Source organism: Tachyglossus aculeatus, chromosome 25 (assembly GCF_015852505.1).
Source record: "Tachyglossus aculeatus isolate mTacAcu1 chromosome 25, mTacAcu1.pri, whole genome shotgun sequence".
Classification (NCBI taxonomy): Eukaryota; Metazoa; Chordata; class Mammalia; order Monotremata; family Tachyglossidae; genus Tachyglossus; species Tachyglossus aculeatus.
In genome coordinates this window covers 15,353,677-15,376,964 of record NC_052090.1, presented here as the reverse complement: position 1 = coordinate 15,376,964, position 23,288 = coordinate 15,353,677, and the positions used below count along the sequence as shown (strand labels likewise).

The following is a 23,288-nucleotide window of genomic DNA, read 5'->3' as shown; positions in this document are numbered from 1 at the left end:
GGCCTGTGGTTCAGCAGGCCGTCCAGCACCAGCGTTTGGAAGGGCCGGGGCGGTGGGCGAGGGGCAAGGACGGGCCTAGGCAGGCATCCTTCGTTGGGGGGCTACTAGCTCAGAGCTGGACCACCTCGAGGGGGGCCAGGGCCACCGGGAATGCATGCACGGACGAGGGAGGCTGAGCTCTGGATGGAGAAGGGGGAGAGGAGGAAAAGAGGAGGAGAAGGGGGAGGAGGGCACAGCAGGGAAGAGGCTCCGGGGCTCAGAGCTCTAGGGCCCCCAGGCTCCGCCCCGGGCATCGAGGTACTTCCCAAGCGCTTAGTCCAGTGTTCTGCACATAGTAAGCGCTCAATCAAGCGGCTGAATGAGTGAATGAATGAACCTGCGGGGTTTGGGGCGGGAGGGACCGCCCCCGCCTCGGGCTCCATCTTCCTGGGAACTTTCTGGGAACTGGGGAAGCGGGGACGGGACACTGCTCTTTGGGGGGCGGGCAAAAAAGTCCTTCTCCCCACGCCCCCTCCCCAAATCTCCCGCAGTCTGGAGGGTGCTCAGGAAGAGGAGCCCTTGTGTGTGTGCGTGCGTGTGTGTGTGTGTCCCCCTGGCTGCCTGTGTGCTCCCGTGGGGTTGTCTCCTGTCTGTCTGGGTACCTGTCTGTGTGTGTGTCTCTGGGGGTGGGGGGGTTGTCTGGGCTGCTGGCTCTGGAGGCGCTTGGGTCGGTGGGGGTGTCTCGGCGTGTGTGTGTGGTGTGTGTGTGTGTGTGTGTGAGAGAGAGAGAGACAGAGAGAGAGACAGAGAGAGAGGGAGGGAGGGTGGGAGGGAGAGGAGCTAGAAAGAGAGCGGTTCTCCCCATTTGGACCCTATATCAGAAGAGCCGGGGAGCTGCCTGGGACTTCAGCCGTGTCTCCACCGCTACTAGACCCTCGTCCCCATCCTTCTTTCCCATCTCTCGTCCCCATCCCTCTCTCCCACCCCTCTTTCCCATTCCTCGTTCTCACCCCTCGTCCCCATCCCGCGTCCCCATCTCTCATTTTCAATCTCCCTCTTTCTCCTCCTTCGTCCCAATCCCTCTTTCCCTTCCCTCTTTCCCATCCCTCTTTCCCATCCTTTGCCCCATCCCTTTTTCCATCCCTCTTTCCCCGTCCCTCTTTCTCACCCCTCGTCCCCAGCCCTCATTTCCATCCCTCTTCTCATTCTCACCCCTCGTCCCCAGCCCTCATTTCCGTCCCTCTTTCCCACTCCTCATTCTCACCCCTCGCCCCCAGCCCTCATTTCCATCCCTCTTTCCCATTCCTCATTCCCACCCCTCGTCCCCATCCCTCTTCCCCCTCCCTCTTCCCCATCCCTCCTCGCCATCCCCATCCCTCCTCGACCGGTCCCGGTGCCCGGCTCCGCGCTCCGCCTTCCCGGACCCTGGGAAAGTGGGGTCAAGGGCCAGTTGGGGGTTTGGTGGAGAGGAGAAGGAGAGGACAGGAGAGGAGAGGAGAGGAGAGGATTGGAGTGGTCCCCATCGGGGCTCCCCTCCTTAGGGCCGGGCCGGTCGGGATGGAGCGGCCGGTGCAGATCTTCCGCGAGGTGCCGGGCCCCAGCTGCCCCCCAGGCCCAGATTGGGGGTGCTGCCCCCCGGGGCCCAGCTGCCCCCCGCCCCCGCCGCCCCCGCCCAACGGCACCCACGGGACCCCCGCCATCCCCATCATCATCACCGCCGTCTACTCCGCCGTCTTCGTCGTCGGCCTGCTGGGCAACGTACTCGTCATGTTCGTCATCGTCAGGTACCGACCGCCCCCTCCCAGATATACCACAATAGCAAGAACGGTGATGGTATTTCTTCAGCGCCGACTGTGTGCCAACAACCGCTCTTCTGTGCCCTAATGATGATGGTAGCCGTTAAGCGCCCACTGTGTGCCAGCAACCGCTGTTCCAAGCGTTGGGGTAATAATAATACTGATGGCATCTGTTAAGCGCCTACTATGCGCCAACAATCACTGTTCTAAGCGCTGTGGTAATAATAATCATGATGGCGTCTGTTGTGCCAACAACAGCTGTTCTAAGCACTGCGGTAATAATAATCATGATGGCATCTGTTACGCACCTACCATGTGCCAACAACCACTGTTCTAAGCGCTGGGGTAGTAAAAATGATGATGGCATCTGTTACGCACTTACCATGTGCCAACAATCTCTGTTCTACGCGCCGGGGTAATAATAATAATGATGGCATCTGTTAAGCGCCTACTATGTGCCAACAACCCCTGTTTTAAGTGTTGGGGTAATAATAATGATGGCATCTGTTAAGGGCCTACTGTGTGCCAACAACCACCCTTCTAAGCCCCGGGATAGTAATAATCATGATGGCATCTGTTAAGCGCCTACTGTATGCCAACAACCGCTGTTCTGTGTTGGGGCAATCGATAATAACGACGGCATCTGTTAAGTGCTTACTGTGTGCCAACAACCACTGTTCTAAGCGTTGGGGTAATGATAATACTGATGGCATCTGTACAGCACCTACTATGTGCCAACAACCACTGTTCTAAGCGTTGGGGTAATAATAATACTGATGGCATCTGTTAAGCGCCTACTATGTGCCAACAACCACTGTTCTAAGTGCTGGGGTAATAATAATGATGATGGCATTTGTTAAATGCCTACTATGTGCTAACAAGCACTGTTCTAAGTGCTGGGATCATAAGCGTTGATCCAGGCGTTGGGGTAATAATAATACTGATGGCATCTGTTAAGCGCCTACTATGGGCCAACAATCACTGTTCTAAGCGCTGGGGTAATAATAATCATGATGGCATCTGTTACTCGCCTCCTATGTGCCAACAACCGCTGTTCTAAGCACTGCAGTAATAATAATCATGATGGCATCTGTTACGCACCTACCATGTGCCAACAACCACTGTTCTAAGCGCTGGGGTAGTAAAAATGATGATGGCATCTGTTACGCACTTACCATGTGCCAACAGTCTCTGTTCTAAGCGCCGGGGTAATAATAATAATGATGGCATCTGTTAAGCGCCTACTATGTGCCAACAACCCCTGTTTTAAGTGTTGGGGTAATAATAATGATGGCATCTGTTAAGGGCCTACTGTGTGCCAACAACCACCCTTCTAAGCCCCGGGGTAGTAATCATCATGATGGCATCTGTTAAGCGCCTACTGTATGCCAACAACCGCTGTTCTAAGTGTTGGGGCAATCAACAATAACGATGGCATCTAAGTGCTTACTGTGTGCCAACAACCACTGTTCTAAGCGTTGGGGTAATAATAATACTGATGGCATCTGTTAAGCACCTACTATGTGCCAACAACCACTGTTCTAAGCATTGGGGTAATAATAATACTAATGGCATCTGTTAAGTGCCTACTATGTGCCAACAACCCCTGTTCTAAGCGTTGGGGTAATAATAATGATGGCATCTGTTAAGGGCCTACTGTGTGCCAACAACCACTCTTCTAAGCCCCGGGGTAGTAATAATCATGATGGCATCTGTTAAGCGCCTACTGTATGCCAACAACCGCTGTTCTAAGTATTGGGGCAATCAGTAATAACGATGGCATCTGTTAAGTGCTTACTGTGTGCCAACAACCACTGTTCTAAGCGTTGGGGTAATGATAATACTGTTGGCATCTGTTAAGGGCCTACTGTGTGCCAACAACCACTCTTCTAAGCCCCGGGGTAGTAATAATCATGATGGCATCTGTTAAGCGCCTACTGTATGCCAACAACCGCTGTTCTAAGTATTGGGGCAATCAGTAATAACGATGGCATCTGTTAAGTGCTTACTGTGTGCCAACAACCACTGTTCTAAGCGTTGGGGTAATGATAATACTGTTGGCATCTGTTAAGCACCTACTATGTGCCCACACCACTGTTCTAAGCATTGGGGTAATAATAATACTGATGGCATCTGTTAAGCGCCTACTATGTGCCAACAACCACTGTTCTAAGCGCTGGGGTAATAATAATGATGATGGCATTTGTTAAATGCCTACTATGTGCTAACAAGCACTGTTCTAAGTGCGGGGATCATAATAACAATGATGGTATTTGTTAAATACTTACTATGTGCCAAGCACTGTTTTAAGCACTGGAGAAATAATAATAATAGTAATAGCGGTATTTGTTAAACACTTACTATGTGCCAAGTACCGTTCTAAGCACTGGGGTAGATACAAGGTAATCAGGTTGTCCCATGTGGGCCATTTTACAAATGAGGGAACTGAGGCACAGAGAAGTTAAGTGACTAGCCCAGGGTTACACAGCAGAGAAGTAGCAGAGCCAGGATTAGAACCCACGACCTCTGACTCCCAAGCCTGGGCTCTTTCCACTAAGTCAAGCCGCTTCTCTACTAAGCCACGCTGTAGGTACAAAGTCATCGGGTGGTCCCACATAGGGGTTAACAGTCTTAATCCCCCTTTTTCAGATCAGGTCACTGAGGCACAGAGAAGTGAAATGGCTTGCCAAAGGTCACACAGCAGACAAGTGGCAGAGCTGGGATTGGAACCCACATCCTCCAACTCCCAAGTCTCTGCTCTTGCCGCTAAACCACCCTCTGCTTCTCCCAGGGTCTTGGTGGGCTTTGTGGAGTTGTTGTTGTTGTTGTTTTGGGGGGAGTGGGGATTGAGGAGGGATGGGGGGTGGCGGTTCTCGAGGGTATTGTGTCAAATCTCCTAAAAGGGCTGGAAACAATACAGGTTTTCTTATGACCCGCTAGATTAGAATTTCACTTTCTGGAGTTCAACATTTATTCAAGATTCCTTTTTAGGGATGGCAAAATCCGTACAAACCTTACTAATACTCAGAGTCCACCCTTTACAGGGCAGGGGGAAAAGGAGTGTTATTTGACTGCAATGTGAACTGCTTCCGTTTGCCACTGCTGAATGTCCCATTGATGAGGGGTTTGTATTTTTAATAGGAACTGAGGTTTCTTCAGCTTCCTGGGGGCACTTTCAACCCTAGAAAGTGCTCGTCCTTTCTTTTGTTGAATTTTTGACGTTTTCCTTTTCCACAGTAAACAAAATATTGCCTATTTCTCAAATGTTTTTCTAGTTCCCAAAGTCATCCAGGTTTTGGTTTCTCGAAACTACACTTGGCTCCTACAGTTCTCACTGAGACATTGGAGGCTTGAGGTTCTAGAAATACAACTCAGAGAATCATGTTTTTTGAGTGTCCCGGGGGAAATCATCCTTCCAGGAGGATGAGAACGTGAAATTGGTTTAAGACAAGGTGCCAATTTCTGATGATCTTTTTGAGGAATATTTACAGGTCAGCAGCACCTGCTTTCTCTTGGAAAAAATATAGCAGCTACCTACTTTTCAGTCAAGGTGAACAGTGCTATTAATTCAGCAAAACACAGTTTTGTTTTTTTCCATTATACTAGTCCTGATCACAAACGGTCAATTTATCCTTCAAATGCAGCTCTTCTAAACCCATCCCACCAGCTACTGGGACTTGTTAAACTGTAGCAACACACTTAAAACTCCAGGATTCTCAGACTCTCTTATGAAATATAGTAGTTCATTTAGAAGTGTGTAAGAAAGGACTATAGTAAAGGGAGATACGTTTTTAAGAATCACCCAGTTAACACTAATTTTGCAATACATCTGTTAGACTCCTTGAAGCAGGAGAACAGGGAAATGGAAATAAAGGTAGTTTAAGATACAATTAGACTGCTCACTGTGGTAGAGGAAATTTTGATTACAAAAACATACTCAACCAGGAGATATTACAAGGAAATGAATCTATATTTCCCCTACAAATTTCATTTATGTAATTTAGTGGAAAGCAGTGTGGTCTAGTGGATAGAGCCCGAGCTTGGGAATCAGAAAGACCTGGGAGCTAATCCTGGCTCCACCACCTGTCTGCTGTGTGATCCTGGGCGAGTCATTTCACTTCTCTGGGCTTCAGTTTCCTCATCTGTTAAAGGGGGGTTAAGACTGTGAGGGATTAATTAATGGGGAGTAATACTAGTGGCCCTTGCAGTTTTTGCAAAATAGTATACATATCATTGTGCTTCTCTCTCCTTTGTACCTGACTTCCAGCCTAACATTTTTGGTGCAAGTGGGTGGCTGAAAGAAATGCCCAAAAGCAAAATAATTTTTCATCACCATCAGGGTCCATAAAAACCCTCTGTGTGGCCCAACATTTTGCTCCAAGGAGCTCAAAGCGTATTGTGAACTCCTAGAGGACAGGGATCACGTCTATGAGATCTGTTGAATTTTTTCAAGCACTTAGAAGAGTGCTCTAAATGCAGTAGGTGCTCAATAAATATTTTTAATGGTATTTGTTAAGCTCTTACTATGTGCCAGGCACTGTTCTAAGTTTTGGGGTAAATATAAAGTAATCAGGATGGACACAGTCCATGTCCCACGTGGGACTTACAGTCTTAATCTTAATTCCCCACTTTACAGATGACGTAACTGAGGCAATGAGAAGTTAAGTGACTTTTCCAAGGTCACACAACAGACAAGTGGTGGAGCTGGGATTAGAACCCAGGTCCTTCTGATTTCCAGGCCCATGCTCTAACCATTAGGTCATGCTACTTCTCTATTGATTGCCTAATTAGTCATCCTCATATTCTTGTACCACTTCAAGCCACTGTTAGAGACCAATAACTCATCTCAGTGGAGCCAGTAATATTAATTTATGTCATTGGGTGTCAAGAGGTGAAATGAGTCTGGCCAACAAGACTGGAAATGGGAACTGGATCACCTGATTTTTCAGAGCTCTCATGTACCTGAGATGAACTTTGAGAAGTGGTGTAGACCAGAGGACAGCTCTAGAAGACTACAGGAAAGAAATTATGAAAGCAGATCTAACCAGTGGGTCCTCCATCCGCAAATTGGAGGAAAATGGGAGCTTAAATAGGGGTCCAATTCTCTCAATAGCTAAGGTTACCACTTGGTAGGTAGTGAATAAGGATATGTGGGCACAAAGTTCCCATCTCCAATCAGTAGGGAACTATTTAGTGACCTGCAGCCTCTTGTCTTAAACTGTGGAGCCTCCTCTGACCCGTAGCGACTCCGCGGACACATCTCTCCCGAAATGCCTCACCTCCATCTGTAATCATTCTGATAGTGTATTCGTAGAGTTTGGGTACATAATACACTGAACAGCGTGCCCTGAACGGCCTGGTTGGTGGTGGTCTGAAAGAGTTAGCCAACTCTGTCTAACTTGTAAGGAGTAACTTTAGATGCTGGGGGAATCAGGTTGAGGTTGAACGGGTCATATCTGTTTTGTTAGGGAAGTCAATGGAGAATTTAGTGCGTGAGGCAAGCCATCAAACCAGGTCATTTCCAGCTAAAAAGACTGGAAAATTAGAGGGATGAGAAAACAGAATAAGATTTTTTTCTTTAAATTCCTAATTGAATAATGAATTCAAATGGTCTTGGAAAAGAGCAATGTCGAATCACAGCATTTTGGCATTCATGAACGTTCAAACAGAGTTGGAAAGACATATGTTTCCTAGTTAAAAAAAAAACTACTCAAAATTCAGAGAGCTTGGACTTGGAAGAAATTCACGACCATTGGTTGGTTTTTGGGATTGGGCATCATTGCAAAAACCTGCTGGCTTTTTTTGTGTGTGTGCGGGAGGGAGATGGATTTTTACATTGTTGAAATGACTCAAAATTCCCTTGGCTATAATTATTATCACAATTATGGTGTTTATAAAGCGCTGGCTATGTGCCAAGCACTGTTCTAAGTGCTGGGGTAGATATAAGGCAATCAGATTGAAAACAATCCCTGTCCCACATGGGCTATTAAAATTGCTAGTAAATCTAAATATTTGGATCATTCAAGGGAAATAATCTTTCAAATATTAAATTTGTCTTCAAATTAACAGAGGGTTATTTTCAGATGAGGAAAAGTCCTTAACAAAAGTATCTGAGATTTTACTCCACAGCGGTCAATACCTCAGGACTTTTCTGCTTGAATAACTGAACTATGACTTCCCATGAGACATGCTCCGTAGGGAGCCCAGTAGATAGCCCTGTTAGATCTGCAGGATTTCATTTTGTGGGGATAATGTGCTTAGGACACTACTGTGCAGGAGTGTCTGGGCTGAGGCTTGGGGAAGATCGTGAAACCAAGCAGCAGAATAGAAGTAGGGCCAAGCACAGAAAGTATCCCTATAACTGCACAACAGAAGGTGCTATCTGTCTTTATCCTGAGAGCAAGGGGAACTATACTTGCACAGAATCATAATCATAATATCTGTGGTATTTATTCAGCACTTCCTACCTGCTAAGCACTGGGTAGATACAATATAATCAGATCAGACACATCCCCCAACCCACACCTAATTCTCTGTCTGGGGCTGGAGGGTGGGAGGGGAAAGGTTTTTATTTCCCATTTTTACAGAGGAGGAAACAGGTCCATACCCAGCAGGCAAGTGGCAGAATCAGAATTAGAACCCAGGTAGCCTGGCTCTGTCCTGTGATTTTTTTTTCCCTCGGCAACACTGCCTAAAAATCTCAATCAAATTATCTTTCAAACTTGAAAGACAGCTATACACAGAGGCAGTTTCAGGAAAATTCAAATTTGCCTTTATCTAGGGCTGCTGATGTTCTTCTTGGGAAATTTATTCCTTTTCTTTGGGTATCTTGAGCAGTGGAGAAGTGGACAGCTGAGGGGGAAGGGGGAGGTCAGTGGCTCTAGAATGTGGCTAGAGGATGGAGTGGATGGAAGGAGAGTGGGTTTGGAAGGTGACAGTGAAGCTAAGGGAAAGTAAGGGGGGGATAGTTTTGGAGTTGGGATCAGAGGAGGCAGAGAAAACAGGAAATTGCCCTCCTTTTGGCTTCGCTCTCCCCCTGCATCATCTCTGCAGCCCCACAATACTTATATACATATCCTTAAACCCTGTCACATCCCCTATTTGTAATCATGATGTTTGTCTACCCCCCCTATAGATTGTAGGCTCCTCGAGGGCAGAAACCATGTCTACTAACTCTCTTGCATTGCCCCCAGTAAGCACTTAATAAATACCATTAATTGATCATCAAAAGTAGGGAAGAAAAAGATGTCGGGGGGGTGGGGGAGGGGGCAAGGAAAGGAGAAACAAAAAACAGAGACCAGAAAGAGGGGAAATAGTGCAGAGGGACCATAAGTGGTGGGTGGGAGGGCAGGCTGGGGGGTGGGATATTCCCAAGCAAGGATGATTTTGGGCCCAGCACTGTCCAGGGTGAGTCCAGTGTTCAACACCACCCAGAGGTAGTGGGGATTGTAGTGTAAATAAGAGAGACCGTTAACTAGCAAGGAGAACTGAATCCAACTTTGGCAACATGCCTAGAGACTGCAGCAATGTAATAGCAGTATAGTCTAAAGACTAGGGGGGAACTGCAATCAGTCAGTATTTGAGTGCTTATTCTGGGCAGAGCACTATGTAAAATGCTTGGGAAAAAGCAACCGCTGCATGTGTTCACCCTTCCTTCTTTTCCTGACTGCCATCATCAACCTCTCATTCTCTGATGGCTCCTTTCCCTCTGCCTTCAAACACATCTAACCGTCTCAGACTCTTCCTCACACCCTCCCTTCTTCTTGGAACTCCCTCCCCCTTCACATCCAAAAGGCCTCCACTTTCCCCATCTTCAAAGCCCCTCTAAAATCACATCTCCTTCAGAAAACCTTCTCTGATTTAGCGTCTCATCTCCTCACCTTTCAGTCCCCCCAAGTGCCACTTCAGCACCACTTATACTCTTTGCTCTCATGTATCTACCTTTATATTTTTCCATTTTTTCCCCTCTGTAATTTATTTTAGCTTCTGTTCTTCCAGCTATATTCCTTGCTCCTTGAAGGCCGGGACCAAGTCAACTAATTCTGTTGTATTTTCCCAAGCACTTAGTACACAGGTACTCAGTAGATGCTTTGGCTTGATTAGCTAAAGCAGGAGGGCTCATGGGGAAAGAGGAAACCCATAAATTTGTTTTGGAATTTTTTTTTCTTAAATCCTCTCGAGGTGTGAGGAGATGATGAGTCTTACCTGGGTAGCGAGTCATCTCTGCTAGGTTTGCAGCCAGACACAAAATACCGCCAGGTCCCCTGGGGATTGGCTGTCCTGCAGGCAGAGTCAAAGGCTGATCAGAAGGCCCCCAAAAAGCTGCATTCTCTTGGGAAGCTCAAACACTTTTCAGCTGAAATGTGACCAAAAGAAAAAGTAGCCCACCTTCGTATCATCAGCTTCCCAAGTGAATCAGCAACTGTAGTGTGACCTAGGAGGACTATGGGGAAACTGCTTCCACCTGCCACTTGCCTTGCCCTCTGTAGACAAGATCAGTACCCTGAGGACAGTTGAGAAGCTTTGCTTGGCAGAGGTTAATTCTAGGTTAAAGTCTGTTCACCAATAATCTGGGTGGTGCATAGAAAACACGTTGACTAAATTTACAGACAGGAAGAGGAGGGGAAGGTCCCAATTGTTACCTCTATGTGGCTTTTCTAGCTTTAGGGGATGCTACACAGCTCCTATCTCACTCATTTGGGTGGTAATCCAAACTTATCCCAGTGAAAAATGCTTCTCCTTTCCGTTTGCTTTTTAAGGCAGAAATTCCACCTGCATTTCCAGTGAAGTTTCTTATCTGAAGGACAGTTTTAAATTGCTAAATGATGTCCCTGTAATAAAGAAACAAATTGCCAGTGCAAAGATTTCAAACTGATGCCTAGCAAATTAATTCCCTCAGGTTGATTTGAGAGGGCCTGGGGGATTTAGTGAAGCACATTCTAAAGGTATCTGAAAATCCTGCTCTGGCACAGGCATGTTTCTCAGCTTAAGGATCTTCTGGTACCAAAAGATCTGCCATCTGAACTGTACCTTTCTGTATTTTGCAATAAATGTTATAGATCATTTTACCAAATAGGATTTAGGGAAATATGGTTAGAAGGCCCTGCTCCTCTAGAGGCAAGGCGACCCTGCCCCCCCGACCACACTGGGAGACAACCGGACAATGGCAGTAAACTGGCTGGTGGTCTGGGGTTCATTATGCCACCCACATAAACCTGCCTTTGGGAGGGGGAACCCCAAACCAGAGAAAGTAACTTGCAGAGTAATTTGCAGTAACTGGAGCGCAAGGATTCACTTCTTTGGGAATGAGAAGGATTGGTTTGAGGGGAGGCCCCTTGCAGAGAAGGATCTGGGGAAGTGGAGGGAGTTCAATGCCCCCACCTTTCTCCCTCTTCCATCCTGCCCCTTCCCATGAAATTGGACCCCGAATGACTCTGAATGACGGTTCTTCCAACCCGGCACACATAACATTCATATTCCCCCACTTTTCCCAGCCCCAAATGGTACAGAAAGGAAGAGGGGAGGTTTGGGGTTTGAATTTTACTTCCTGCTCTGTGACATGGGTAATGTCAAAAAACACCTCTCCCCTATCCTAGACAGTTTCGTTGTGGCAGCTTGGAATTTAAGGCCAAGGGAGAAGAAAGGCGAAACTCACATGAGTGGAGGCAAAGAATCCTCATCTTACCCTCCACTTGCCTCAAGAAACAACAGGGCCACTTACCCCTGAAGAAGAGAGAGGATAATAGCAGCAGGGAGAATGTAGAAGAATGCCAGTGTTTGGACTCCACCAATGTACACCCAATCCTTGTTGTAATCCTACAATTCCTTCAGGAATTGATGACCATCCACAGGTTCTGGAGATGAAACCAGTGGTTTATAAAGAAAAATTCAAGATGCTGTCTTGAGGAATGAAAGTTTAGAATGTTTCCTAATCTATTAACTGCCACCTTCCAGACTGTAATTTCATTGTGGGCAGAAAACATGCCTATCAACTCTGTTATACTGTCCTCTCCCGAGCGCTTAGTACAGTGCACGACACACAGTAGAGGCTCAATAAATACAATTGTTTGATTTGCTCTCCGTTGGGCTTTGGAGGGTGAAATTCAATGTAATGTTTTAGGATAAGGACTCAGTTGCATGAGGGCTTTTAAGCCTAGTATGCAGACAGCAAAATCTGAGTGGGTAACGAAGCAAATACATTTGTTCCTATTTCATGGCTGGATGTCATTTCACGTTTACAGAGTAATGAGTCATTTCTCTCAAGAATCCTCAGAAGAAGCTGAGTGTTGCTCTTCCCTTTATGAGAGCAGACTCTGAGGGCCCTAAGGGGTTAAAGAAAATGCTCCAAGTGGATATTTGGAATTTTCACACACCAACCAATGTTAGAATAAATCACAGCATTCGTTAGACTCCAGAGCTTCAATTATACTTTTGTGAGTAATCCTGAGTCTAGGGCAGAAATTTGTCATGGGGCCTTGTTAATTTTGAAATTTATCACACATGCTGATGGTAAACATGGGCTTTCTTCTTGCTGTACAGATACACAAAGATGAAGACGGCCACCAACATTTATATATTCAATTTGGCTTTGGCCGATGCTTTGGTTACTACAACCATGCCTTTCCAGAGCACCGAATACCTCATGAACTCTTGGCCATTTGGGGATGTGCTGTGTAAAATAGTTATTTCCATCGATTACTATAACATGTTTACCAGCATATTCACACTGACCATGATGAGTGTCGACCGCTACATTGCCGTGTGTCACCCCGTCAAGGCTCTGGACTTCCGAACCCCTGTCAAGGCCAAGATTATCAACATATGTATCTGGGTGTTGTCATCGTCCGTGGGGATATCTGCTATAGTCCTTGGAGGAACCAAAGTCAGGGAAGGTGAGTAGAGTCGTTTTCATCTCATTTTAGACGGAAGCTTCTTTTAAAATAACAACACTCCTGAATTTCAGGGAAAGGAAAGTAATATTGAGTGTTGACATTTCTCGAGTGTATCCTGGGATGAGAGAAGTGATTTATCACCTTCTCTTTGAAAGAACCTGACGTTCTTACTCTGTGTATATAATCTTGCTTCAAAAGCGGCAGACACTGTTCTCTGAGCTGACTGGCAGACAACAAAAACAAAACAACCCAAAAGTTCACACGGGTATCGTGAATATGTTGTGATTGATACATCTGAAACTGGAGGGCAGCAAAAAAACACAGAATCCTTAGAAAGGTTTTTGAAAATAAATGATTATTAAAGAGATTCCATGGACATGGGATGGCTGGGATTTATGGGCTGGGGTTTGCCTTCAGAGTTTCAGAACGGCTCGATAAAAGCATGAATATATTCATTATTTTCAGTGATTAGTGTTTATTAAGCACTTCTGTGTGTACTGTACCAGATACTTGGGAACATACAATGGTAATGAGAGACACAGTCCCTGAGTGGGAGGCTGAAGTTCTCTGGCTGCTTATACTCTCAATTCCACCCAAAACCAAGATCCCAGCATCACAGCAGTCTGAAAGAGTCAGGCGCTGCTTGGCTATGGCCCTGGTCCATAACCTGTCCAATCAATCAATCAATCAATCAATCAGTCGTATTTATTGAGCGCTTACTGTGTGCAGAGCACTGTACTAAGCACTTGGGAAGTACAAGTTGGCAACATATAGAGACAGTCCCTACCCAACAGTGGGCTCACAGTCTAGAAGGGGGAGACAGAGAACAAAACCAAACATACTAACAAAATAAAATAAATAGACTAGATATGTACAAGTAAGATAAATAAATAAATAGAGTAATAAATATGTACAAACATATATACAGGTGCTGTGGGGAAGGGAAGGAGGTAAGATGGGGGGGATGGAGAGGGGGACGAGGGGGAGAGAGGGGGAGAGCTTATTCCCTCCACTGGGCTTTTGAGGGCTTTACATCTGTGGACCGAAAGATACAGCTGTGAAAAGGACTCGGTCCTTAATAGAATTTCAGTTGTGTTACCAGAGCAATTTCTCAGACCATTATAGGTGCTGCTGGTTGAATTCATTTGAGAGGTGTGTGAATACCTGTCGGTACTGATAATTGAGTCTGTACAGCTGTAGTACACTTCTGAGTCCAGAACTAAAGTACAGCCACTGAAATATGAAGAGATCATCTATAGTAAATGGAATGGGATACAGTTTTTGTTTCTTAATGCTATGTATGGACATCCGTAAATGTCGTCAAATCTTTTGGCATCTGGGGACCAAGTTTAGATGAGAACAGTGATTGACACATGGTAAGCACTTAACAAATACAATAACAATAATAGTAATGATAATACCTATTAAAATAGAACATTGCATGAGCTTGTGATTTTTGCCACACCCAGGTGTGGACTTCTTTATTATCTGTAAAACATAGAAATTAATTATCAGAGACTCTCTGGAGCTCAGATTTTGTGATTGGGGGACTGTGGTATATGTTGCCAATTTGTACTTCCCAAGCGCTTAGTACAGTGCTCTGCACATAGTAAGCGCTCAATAAATACGATTGATGATGATGATGTGATTTAAGTTAAGAATCCCCCAAGCCTAGGGAGGAGAGTAAATGGAATAGCATGGAAAAGAATGAATCTAAATGGAAAAGAGACTTTTGAAGTGCACCCTATATATTAACTTACTTGAACTTAATGAATATCATTTCAGAAAAGCCATTCTTCCCTGGAGTAATGCTTACAGTTCCTATTTAATGCTTTAAGTTCCCACCCAGCTCAAACCAGCCTGTTTCCCATCACTAGATTGTGAGCTCCTTGAGAATAATAATAATAATTGTGATATTTGTTAAGCACATACTAAGTGTTAAGCGCTGTACTGAGCACTGGGGTAGATACAAGATATGGAGGTCCCACATGGACTCACAGTCTAAGTAGGAGGTAGAACGGGTATGGAATCCCCATTGCCAATGAGAGAACTGAGGCACAGAGAAGTCAAGTGACTTGCCCAAAGTCACACAGCGTTCAAGTGGCAGAGCCGGGCTTAGAACCCAGATCCCTCCACAAGTCCCAGACTCATGCTCTTTCCCCTAGTCCGTGCTGCTTCTATCTTGAGGCAGGGAACACAGGACCAAATCTGCTGCACTTTTCCAAGCACTCAGTATGGCGCTCAGCGCACAGTAGGACAATAGGCACGTTTTTGAAGAACCCTAAGACGAACATCCTGTTGCTTTTCTTGTCGTTCCCTCCTGCAGACATGGACACTATTGAGTGCTCTCTGCAGTTTCCAGACCACCACTATTCCTGGTGGGACCTCTTCATGAAAATCTGCGTCTTCGTCTTCGCGTTTGTGATCCCGGTCCTGATCATCATCGTCTGCTACACCCTGATGATCGTGCGCTTGAAGAGCGTGCGGCTGCTGTCGGGCTCGCGCGAGAAAGACCGCAACCTGCGTCGGATCACCCGGCTGGTCCTGGTGGTGGTGGCGGTCTTCATCGTCTGCTGGACGCCCATCCACATTTTTGTCTTGGTGGAGGCCCTGGGGAGCACCTCCCACAGCACCGCCGCCCTGTCCAGCTATTACTTCTGCATCGCCCTGGGCTACACCAACAGCAGCCTCAACCCCATCCTCTACGCCTTCCTGGACGAAAACTTCAAGAGATGCTTCAGGGACTTCTGCTTCCCCTTCAAGTCGAGGATGGATCGGCAGAGCAACAGTAGGATCCGCAACACGGTCCAGGATCATACCTATCTGAGGGAGGCGGATGGGGCCAATAAGCCGGTATGACTAGTCGTGGAGCTGTCTTCGTACGGGCCCCTGGGACGAGAGGAGTCCAATGATCTAGGATTAACTCAGATAACCACGGCACTGTGAATCGGAAGAACCGGGGGAGGGGGAAGAGAAACACTTGGGAAATTCTCCCGTCTGAAAGTGGATACGATCCCTCCCGCAACCCACCCTGAGTTCAAGAGCAATTCTAGACGTGGCTCAGGGTTTCAGAATGAAGGGGCCCAGAATTGGTTCATCAATTGCTCCTGGAGCACAGATGATGAGTTTTTCTTCTGACACTTCACTTCGATTCCATCCACACCACAGTTGGCCGCGGTCCAACATGCAGGCACTACTTCAGAGCGCCGTGTGGAGTAAGCGTTTGATTCTGAACAAGAAGGGGCCCTTCAGCCCCCAACCCTTGGACACTCGTGAAGACCAGTGCTGGATTCAAGATCTCATTGCACTGTGTGAACGATCACTAAGTCTGGCTGTGCTGGGAAAATCCAGATTAAGCATAACTCAGATTCACACTCAGAGTGTGTCAGGTGACCAGGTGGTAGGGAAACACTGCCCTTTTGGCATTAAAAGACAATTTCAGGTGTCATCAGCATAGTGGAGCCTTCAATGATTTTTAATGCTCTTTTGGATGATTCTCTGAAATGATTTACTATGTGATTTACATTGCTACTGTTAAGTGGGTCAGGAAAATGGCAAAATGTTATTGCAGATTATCATGAACGGGCACTTGGAATTTTTTGATTTCTATCCCCAGGAGCCGTCTGGTGACGTCCAGAGTCATGTCAGGGACAGAGGTTATTAGAAGGTCGAATGCCAAATCAAACATACTTCATTCTCAAATATTTTGCACGTGCAGGTAACAGTTGGGCTTTCTCTCATTGGATCCCCTTGGCGTATGTGCCGAGGCTGAGTAAACCACACCGTAAAACATCTGGTTCTCCCTCCTTCCCTCCCTCTTTCCTTTTCCTTTCTCCCTCTCTCCCTCTCTCTCTCTCTCCCTATTTAGCCTTGAGCCCTTGAATGATGGGGACTGCACTCCAGGGTTTAGCATGGTGCTTGACACATAGTAGGAACTTAACAAATACCATCATTTTTAACTACAGTGAAATCCTTTGATTTTTTTTTTCTTAGGAGGTTTTCCTATGCCTTTCTCCGGATTGACAAAAGATGCCTGGGGTGTGCTGTAGGTCTGGACTGCCTCCCCACTCTCATCCTGCTCCCAGCTTTCCTGGACTCTGAAGACCACCCTGAGACACTCCCCCTCACACACCTTCCAGGTCAGCTGTAAGGTCAGCGGGAGTGAGCTGTGAGGAAGACAGTCCTGTCAAAAGGGCAGCACTGAGGCATTGGATTCTTGAGGCAGGTTTCCACCTTTCCAGAACCCTTGTCACCCAGTGTGGCTTCCGCTGCATAGAGGCCTGGACAAAGCCATATTCTCAACAGAATGTTGCACTCCCCATCACCTGACCGCTTCACAAAGACTCACACAGTAGGACTTAGACACCACGCAGAACCAGGGTGGATTTTTTTTTTCTACAACAAAGGATGCACTTTTGAGCCCGGCTTTAAGTTCATCGTGATACTTAAAGGCTTCCCCAGTAACCAAAGGTAGAAAAGGGCTGGTTGGCTTGAACACTTAGCACAGTAAATTCCAGACACCTTAGTTATCCTTCCAAATTGACACCCAATTACGTTTATGGACGCAAGGATTAAAGCTGCAAAATGTCTTTGACAAAAGCGGTGGACGGTTTGTCCCTCATTTTTTCTGGAAGTGTGATCTTACCGGGGTCCAAGTCTGTGCTTTCTATTCACATCTTTTATCCTGAGGGGAAACTTGAGCAAAGATAATAAGAAGCCAGTGGAAATCTGAGAAAGAGCCACAACTCTAATTTTTTTTTCATTCGTATTGAGCGCTTACTGTGTGCAGAGCACTGTACTAAGCGCTTGGGAAGTACAAGTTGGCAACATATAGAGACAGTCCCTACCCAACAGTGGGCTCACAGTCTAGAAGACTAAGCAGTCTAAGTCTAAGCAGTCAATCATATTTATTGAGTGCTTACTGTGTGCATAGCACTGTACTAAGTGCTTGGGAGAGTACAGTACAATAGACACATTCCTTGACCACAGTGAGCTTACAGCCTAGAGGAGGAAGTCCGTAGGGAGTAGGGAGAAGCAGGAAGTCGAAATGATCTATCACAGCCTTGCCTCAAGTCCCTGCTCACACCCCAGGCTCGGATGCCATGGGTCATTCCGGATCACCTTGCTGTAGCCACTGTTCATTTCCCCAAACTCTAGGGCACCCGAAAGCGGTGAGAGCTTGGCATAGTGCCTAACACATAGTAAGTGCTTAACAAATACCACAATTATCATTGATAGTGGATGATTGCTATGCCTTTTGGAGCACTCACCCACCCAACTGACTGAACTATATTAGTCTGGTTAGTCAGTAGAGTATTTTAAACATTTCCTTAAATTCTCTCAGTGGAGTCCTACTCTTTGGATGCATTTCAAGAAATATGTGTGGTCCTGATTCTATTTGGCTGGGATCCACCACTTTAGAATCATTTAACATCGTATGAAAGGAGCAGAAACGGGAGATAAAGAAAAGCTATTTACCAGGACATGTAACAGCACTTTCCTCAAGGAGAGAACTGGGATTTGATTTTACAACTCTCCCGGAGGCGTCGATATGAAAGCTGGAATTACTCGAATGATTCGACTAAGATTTGCATCGAAAAGGACATAGAGACTTCTTGCCCTCATCATTTCTTTCTTCTCCAAAACTGAAGTATGCTCTTGTGTGCACTCTGCTGCTGTAATGTATACCATATATGTATTTTGTGTGTTAAGAACACTGGTAATTTATGCATTGTGAACCTGATCTTGCCTTGCAATGGGAAAAAATATGTAACTGTAAACAAGCAATGTCCAGTTCTGTTGTTGATTCGGTTATTTACTTTCTTCTGTCTCCTGAATTTATTGTAGAAGGGGAACTGATCACTTACCAGCCATTTCAGGATGCTCCCAAGATGGTGTCAGGGCGGCAATGGAAGAAACACTGGTGTGGAAACAGGAAGAAATGTCTGGGAAGGCGATTACAGGTTCTCCAGATCACAAATCACTGAAGTCAGTCTATTGATCAATGATATTTATTGAACGCTTACTGCAGGAGAGCACTGTACTAGGTGCTTGAGAGAGAATAATATGGTAGAGTTGGTAAACAATACAAGGAGCACACAGTCCAGAGGAAATGATGTACATCAGAACAGGCAGGGTCCCTCTGAGTTATGTCCATCCCATCTGGCCTTTGGAGCACTGGCTCCTTATGGGCAGGGAACATGTTTACTATCTCTGTTGGATTGTACTCTCCCAAGCACTTAGAATGGTGCTGTGCACACAGTAAGTGCTCAATAAATGCCATCGACTGATTAGATGAGAGGAGAAGGAAATGTTTTCTGGAAACACACACTGGCCATACCATCACGAACAGACCAAAGCCTCAGAGAGGAGAATCAGACAAACTGAGCCTGGTTTCCCCAGAGACAGGAATGGAAAGAGTTGAGAAATTGTTTCTATGCCAGATGAAAAGTACAGTGGTTGAATAAGAAATCTAAGGAGAAATGCCTGTTTGTTCAATCCGTTGTATTTTTTGAGTGCTCAATGTGTGTGGAGTACTGTCCTAAACACTTGAGAGAAGACAATAAAACAGAGTTGGTAGTCACGTTTTCTGCTCTCAACGAGTGTACAGTCTGCAGCCTACAGCCTCCTTCCCAGCCAATATGTTGCAACCTTGTTTTCAAACCCACCTACATTGCTAATCAGTATTTTTGGTTGCAAGGCTTCAGAGGTCCTCTCCCTAGCGGCAGTCAGCCCTGAGTGGGCTCGTGTTGCCTGGCTGGGTTTGAACCTCCAGATTGAGGGCAGAAGCACCATCATCATCATCATCATCATCAATCGTATTTATTGAGCGCTTACTGTGTGCAGAGCACTGTACTAAGCGCTTAGGAAGTACAAATTGGCAACATATAGAGACAGTCCCTACCCAACAGTGGGCTCACAGTCTAAAAGGGGGAGTCTAAAAGCACCAGTGTCCCATTCTCTGTGCGACTGCTCTGGGGAAGCTCTAGTCCGAGCATCATCCTGAAAAAGTGGGCTTCCAGTGAGGAAAACTAGTAAACCAGCTCAGGCAAAGCTAACGCTAAAGGTGACAGCCTGACATAATCCTTCTATATCTCAGTTTCCTCACTGTAAGCTCATTGAGAGCAGGGCTCAGAGCTACTAAGTCTATTGATGATGATGGCATTTATTAAGCGCTTACTATATGCAAAAGCAGTGTTCTAAGCGCTGGGGAGGTTACGAGGTGATCAAGTTGTCCCACGGGGGGGCTGACAGTCTTCATCCCCATTTTACAGATGAGGTAACTGAGGCCCAGAGAAATGAAGTGACTTGCCCAAAGTCACCCAGCTGACAAGTGGCGGAGCAGGGATTTGAACCCCTGACCTCTGACTCCAAAGCCTGGGCTCTTTCCACTGAGCCACTCTGCTTCTCGTGTACAATAAGTCTATTGTACTCTCCTAGGCACTTAGTACAGTGCCCTACAAAGAGCGCTCAATAAGAATCATGGATTAAGCTGTAAAATGGACATAAAATACTGATTCTCCCTCCTCTTGGACAGAAAGCTCTGAGTGGGACAGGGATTGCATCTGATCTGATTACCTTATATAATAGCAATAATAATAGGGTATTTGTTAAGTACTTACTATGTGCTAAACACTGGGACAGATACAAGATTATCCGATTGGGCCAGTTCCAAACCTACATGGGGCTCACAGTCTAAAGGGGAGGGAGAGAGGTGTTTAATCCCCACTTTATTAACAAAAAAACCGAGGTGCAGAGAAGTTAGGGGACTTGCCAAAAGTCACACAACAGGGAAGTGGAAGAGTTGCTATTAGAACTCAAGTCTCCTAATACCCAATCCTTTGCATTTTCCATTAGCTTCTTCTATCCCAGAATTTATTCGTTCAATCGTATTTATTGAGCACTTACCGTGTACAGAAGCAGTGTGGCTCAGTGGAAAGAGCACGGGCTTTGGAGTCAGTGGCCAGGGGTTCAAATCCCGGCTCCACCAATTGTCTGCTGTGTGACTCTAAGCAAGTCACTTAACTTCTCTGTGCCTCAATTACCTCATCTGTAAAATGGGGATTGACTATGAGCCCCCTGTGGAACAACCTGATCACCTTGTAACCTCCCCAGCGCTTAGAACAGTGCTTTGCACATCGTAAGCGCTTAATAAATGCCATCATTATTATTAGTAGTACTATTACAGAACACTTTACTAAGCGCTTAAGACATTTCTTGGCACATAGTGAGCATTTAATAAATACCATCATTATTAGAGAGTCTATGAATAGAAATCAAATTAGCAAAATAAAAACAAAATTATAAAACTTTAACCCTGGCAGAGTTTCAACCGAAAAGGCTCAAGACTGAGAAGATTTTTGGATAGGAGCCCCAGGGGTAGGATTGAATCTGTTTTTTCAAGACCCCAGAGGTGGACTCGCCACCATATCTGAAGCAAGACCTAGACAAGCAGGGCCAGGTGCCCGTCGTTTGCTCGTTTCCCTCAAGGTAAAAGCCCACAGCTGCAGAAATCACTGTGGGGCTTTGCAGGGGCCAGGAGTTAGTCCTTATCCAGGGAGAAAAATAATAATAATTAAAAGGGAACTGTTGTATCATTGACTTGGCCTTTCCCAAGGGAATTCAGAGACTCCTAAAAAGAAAGACTCTTTAGGAGTAAAGGCAGGAAACCTGAAAAGGGAAGGAGGCAATGGATTTAATCCCTTTCTGGCTCCGCCCTGCAATCAGCCCTCCACCTGGCTTGAAGTCTAGTCAGTCCCGCCCGTGGTTTCACCAGTTCAGTGCTGTCCTTTCCCTCTCTGGATGAACCACGAACTCTGTCAGTTAATAATAATAATAATAATGATAATGGCATTTAAGTGCTTACTATGTGCAAAGCACTGTTCTAAGCGCTGGGGAGGATACAACGTGATCAGGTTATCCCACGTGGGGCTCACAGTCAATCCCCAATTTCCAGATGAGGTAACTGAGGCTCAGAGAAGTGAAGCGACTTGCCCAAGGTCACACAGCAGACATGTGGCTGAGTTGGGATACGAACCCAAGACCTCTGACTCCAAAGCCCGGGCTCTTTCCACTGAGCCACGCTGCTTCTCTAGTCAGTTGACTACTAGCACTGTGTCGCAGCGCCCAGCCTTGCCTGGCCGGGTTCATTTTGGAGGGCCTTTTGGAGACCAGCCGAGGAAGCCCAGGGGGTCGTGTGTCCAGCAGCTGCGGCCCAGATCACATGAATGGACCAGGAACTCTTCAGGTACTTGTTTCTAGACTTTCGGTGGGGCGTGGGGCATTGAAACCCCTCTCAGGGCCACACCTGGAAAATTTCCAGTATCTACCAGTCTCGACAACAGACCCATTCCATTCCTGGCTTGGGCAGTGGCTAGTGAGTGGAAGGCAATCGGCTACAAGTCAAAACTCACCTGTGCTGGGCAGCAGCAGCATGGGAGAGAGTCAAGGACAGAGATTCAAGTTTACTGTGTAGACGGAGGCAACGATAAACCAATTGTGTAATTTTACCAGGGACACTCTATGGATCCACTACCAGAATGATTGCAGATGGAGGTGGGGCGTTCCGGGAGAGTTGTGTCTGTGGTGTGGCTGTGGGTCGGAGATGATTCGACAGTAAGACAAGTCAAGGGCAGCCGAGAGGCTGGTGGATGTAACACCTGAGTAGAGAGGGAAGGTGACATTTTCTAGCCGGATTAACAGAGAAATACGGTCAAGTTGTGTTCTGTGTTCGCACTTCATGGCTAAAATACTTCAGAGTGGAAAATATGCCTTAGGAAAACATATTCTGGTCCACCCATGGGTCAGATGGCCTGCCAACAGTGTGTGTGGATTGTCATTGTCTATAGAGGTGTGAGCCCTACCGCGGTATGGGGGACCTGGTGTTCCCATTTGCTGTCAAGGCAGATTCTTAGATGGTGTCAGTGAAACCGCTGCAGGAGCTCGATGTGTTTTCTGCAGCGAGTCTGGGGCTCACAGCCCGACGGGGCATTGGCTGCCACAACCGTCTTTTAGGCCTTCAACTTGGTGCAGGGTTTGATGCCCCATTGTATATTTATAGATGGCCTGGTGTCAAGAGTACGGGCTTGGGAGTCGGAGGACGTGGGTTCTAATCCCGGCTCTGCCACTTGTCTGCTGTGTGACCTTGAGCAAGTCACTTCACTTCTCTGTGCCTGTTACCTCATCTGTAAAATGGGGATTAGGACTGGGCCCCATGTGGGAATATCTGGTTCATAATAATAATAATAATGATGGCATTTATTAAGCGCTTTCCGTGTGCACCTTGTATCGACCCCAGCGCCTAGAACAGTGCTAACAAATGCTATTATTATTACTTATGTGCTTAACGACATATAAGAAAAATATTCCCCTTTTTGTGCTTTTAAGGCACTTACCTTTCAGTTCACACAATTCCACGCACATGGCAGAGTAGGGGCTCTTGTGGTGTGTCCGCCAAAGATAGGCCAAGGGTTAGAGGAGGCGGCCCTGATTTATCCCCCAAAAGGCGCTCAGTGATACAGGGAACGAGGAACCCAGGTTACCTCGCGGCCCCGGGGGTCACTAGAGTCCGGACTTTGTAAGGGGCGCAAAGAGGGGTGAGGCTGGTAACCAACGACCCCCT

General features: G+C 46.3%; 1 protein-coding gene across 1 annotated transcript; it reads left to right on the top strand.

Annotated features, from left to right (window-relative positions):
- Nucleotides 1–1,667: 1,667 nt before the first annotated feature.
- OPRK1 (opioid receptor kappa 1) lies at nt 1,668–17,409 on the top strand. The gene is made up of 3 exons (XM_038766586.1): nt 1,668–1,763; nt 12,315–12,667; nt 14,994–17,409. Exons 1-3 carry the CDS (start codon nt 1,747–1,749, stop codon nt 15,524–15,526), a joined length of 903 nt encoding a protein of 300 aa, XP_038622514.1. The 5' UTR covers nt 1,668–1,746; the 3' UTR covers nt 15,527–17,409.
- Nucleotides 17,410–23,288: the final 5,879 nt, after the last annotated feature.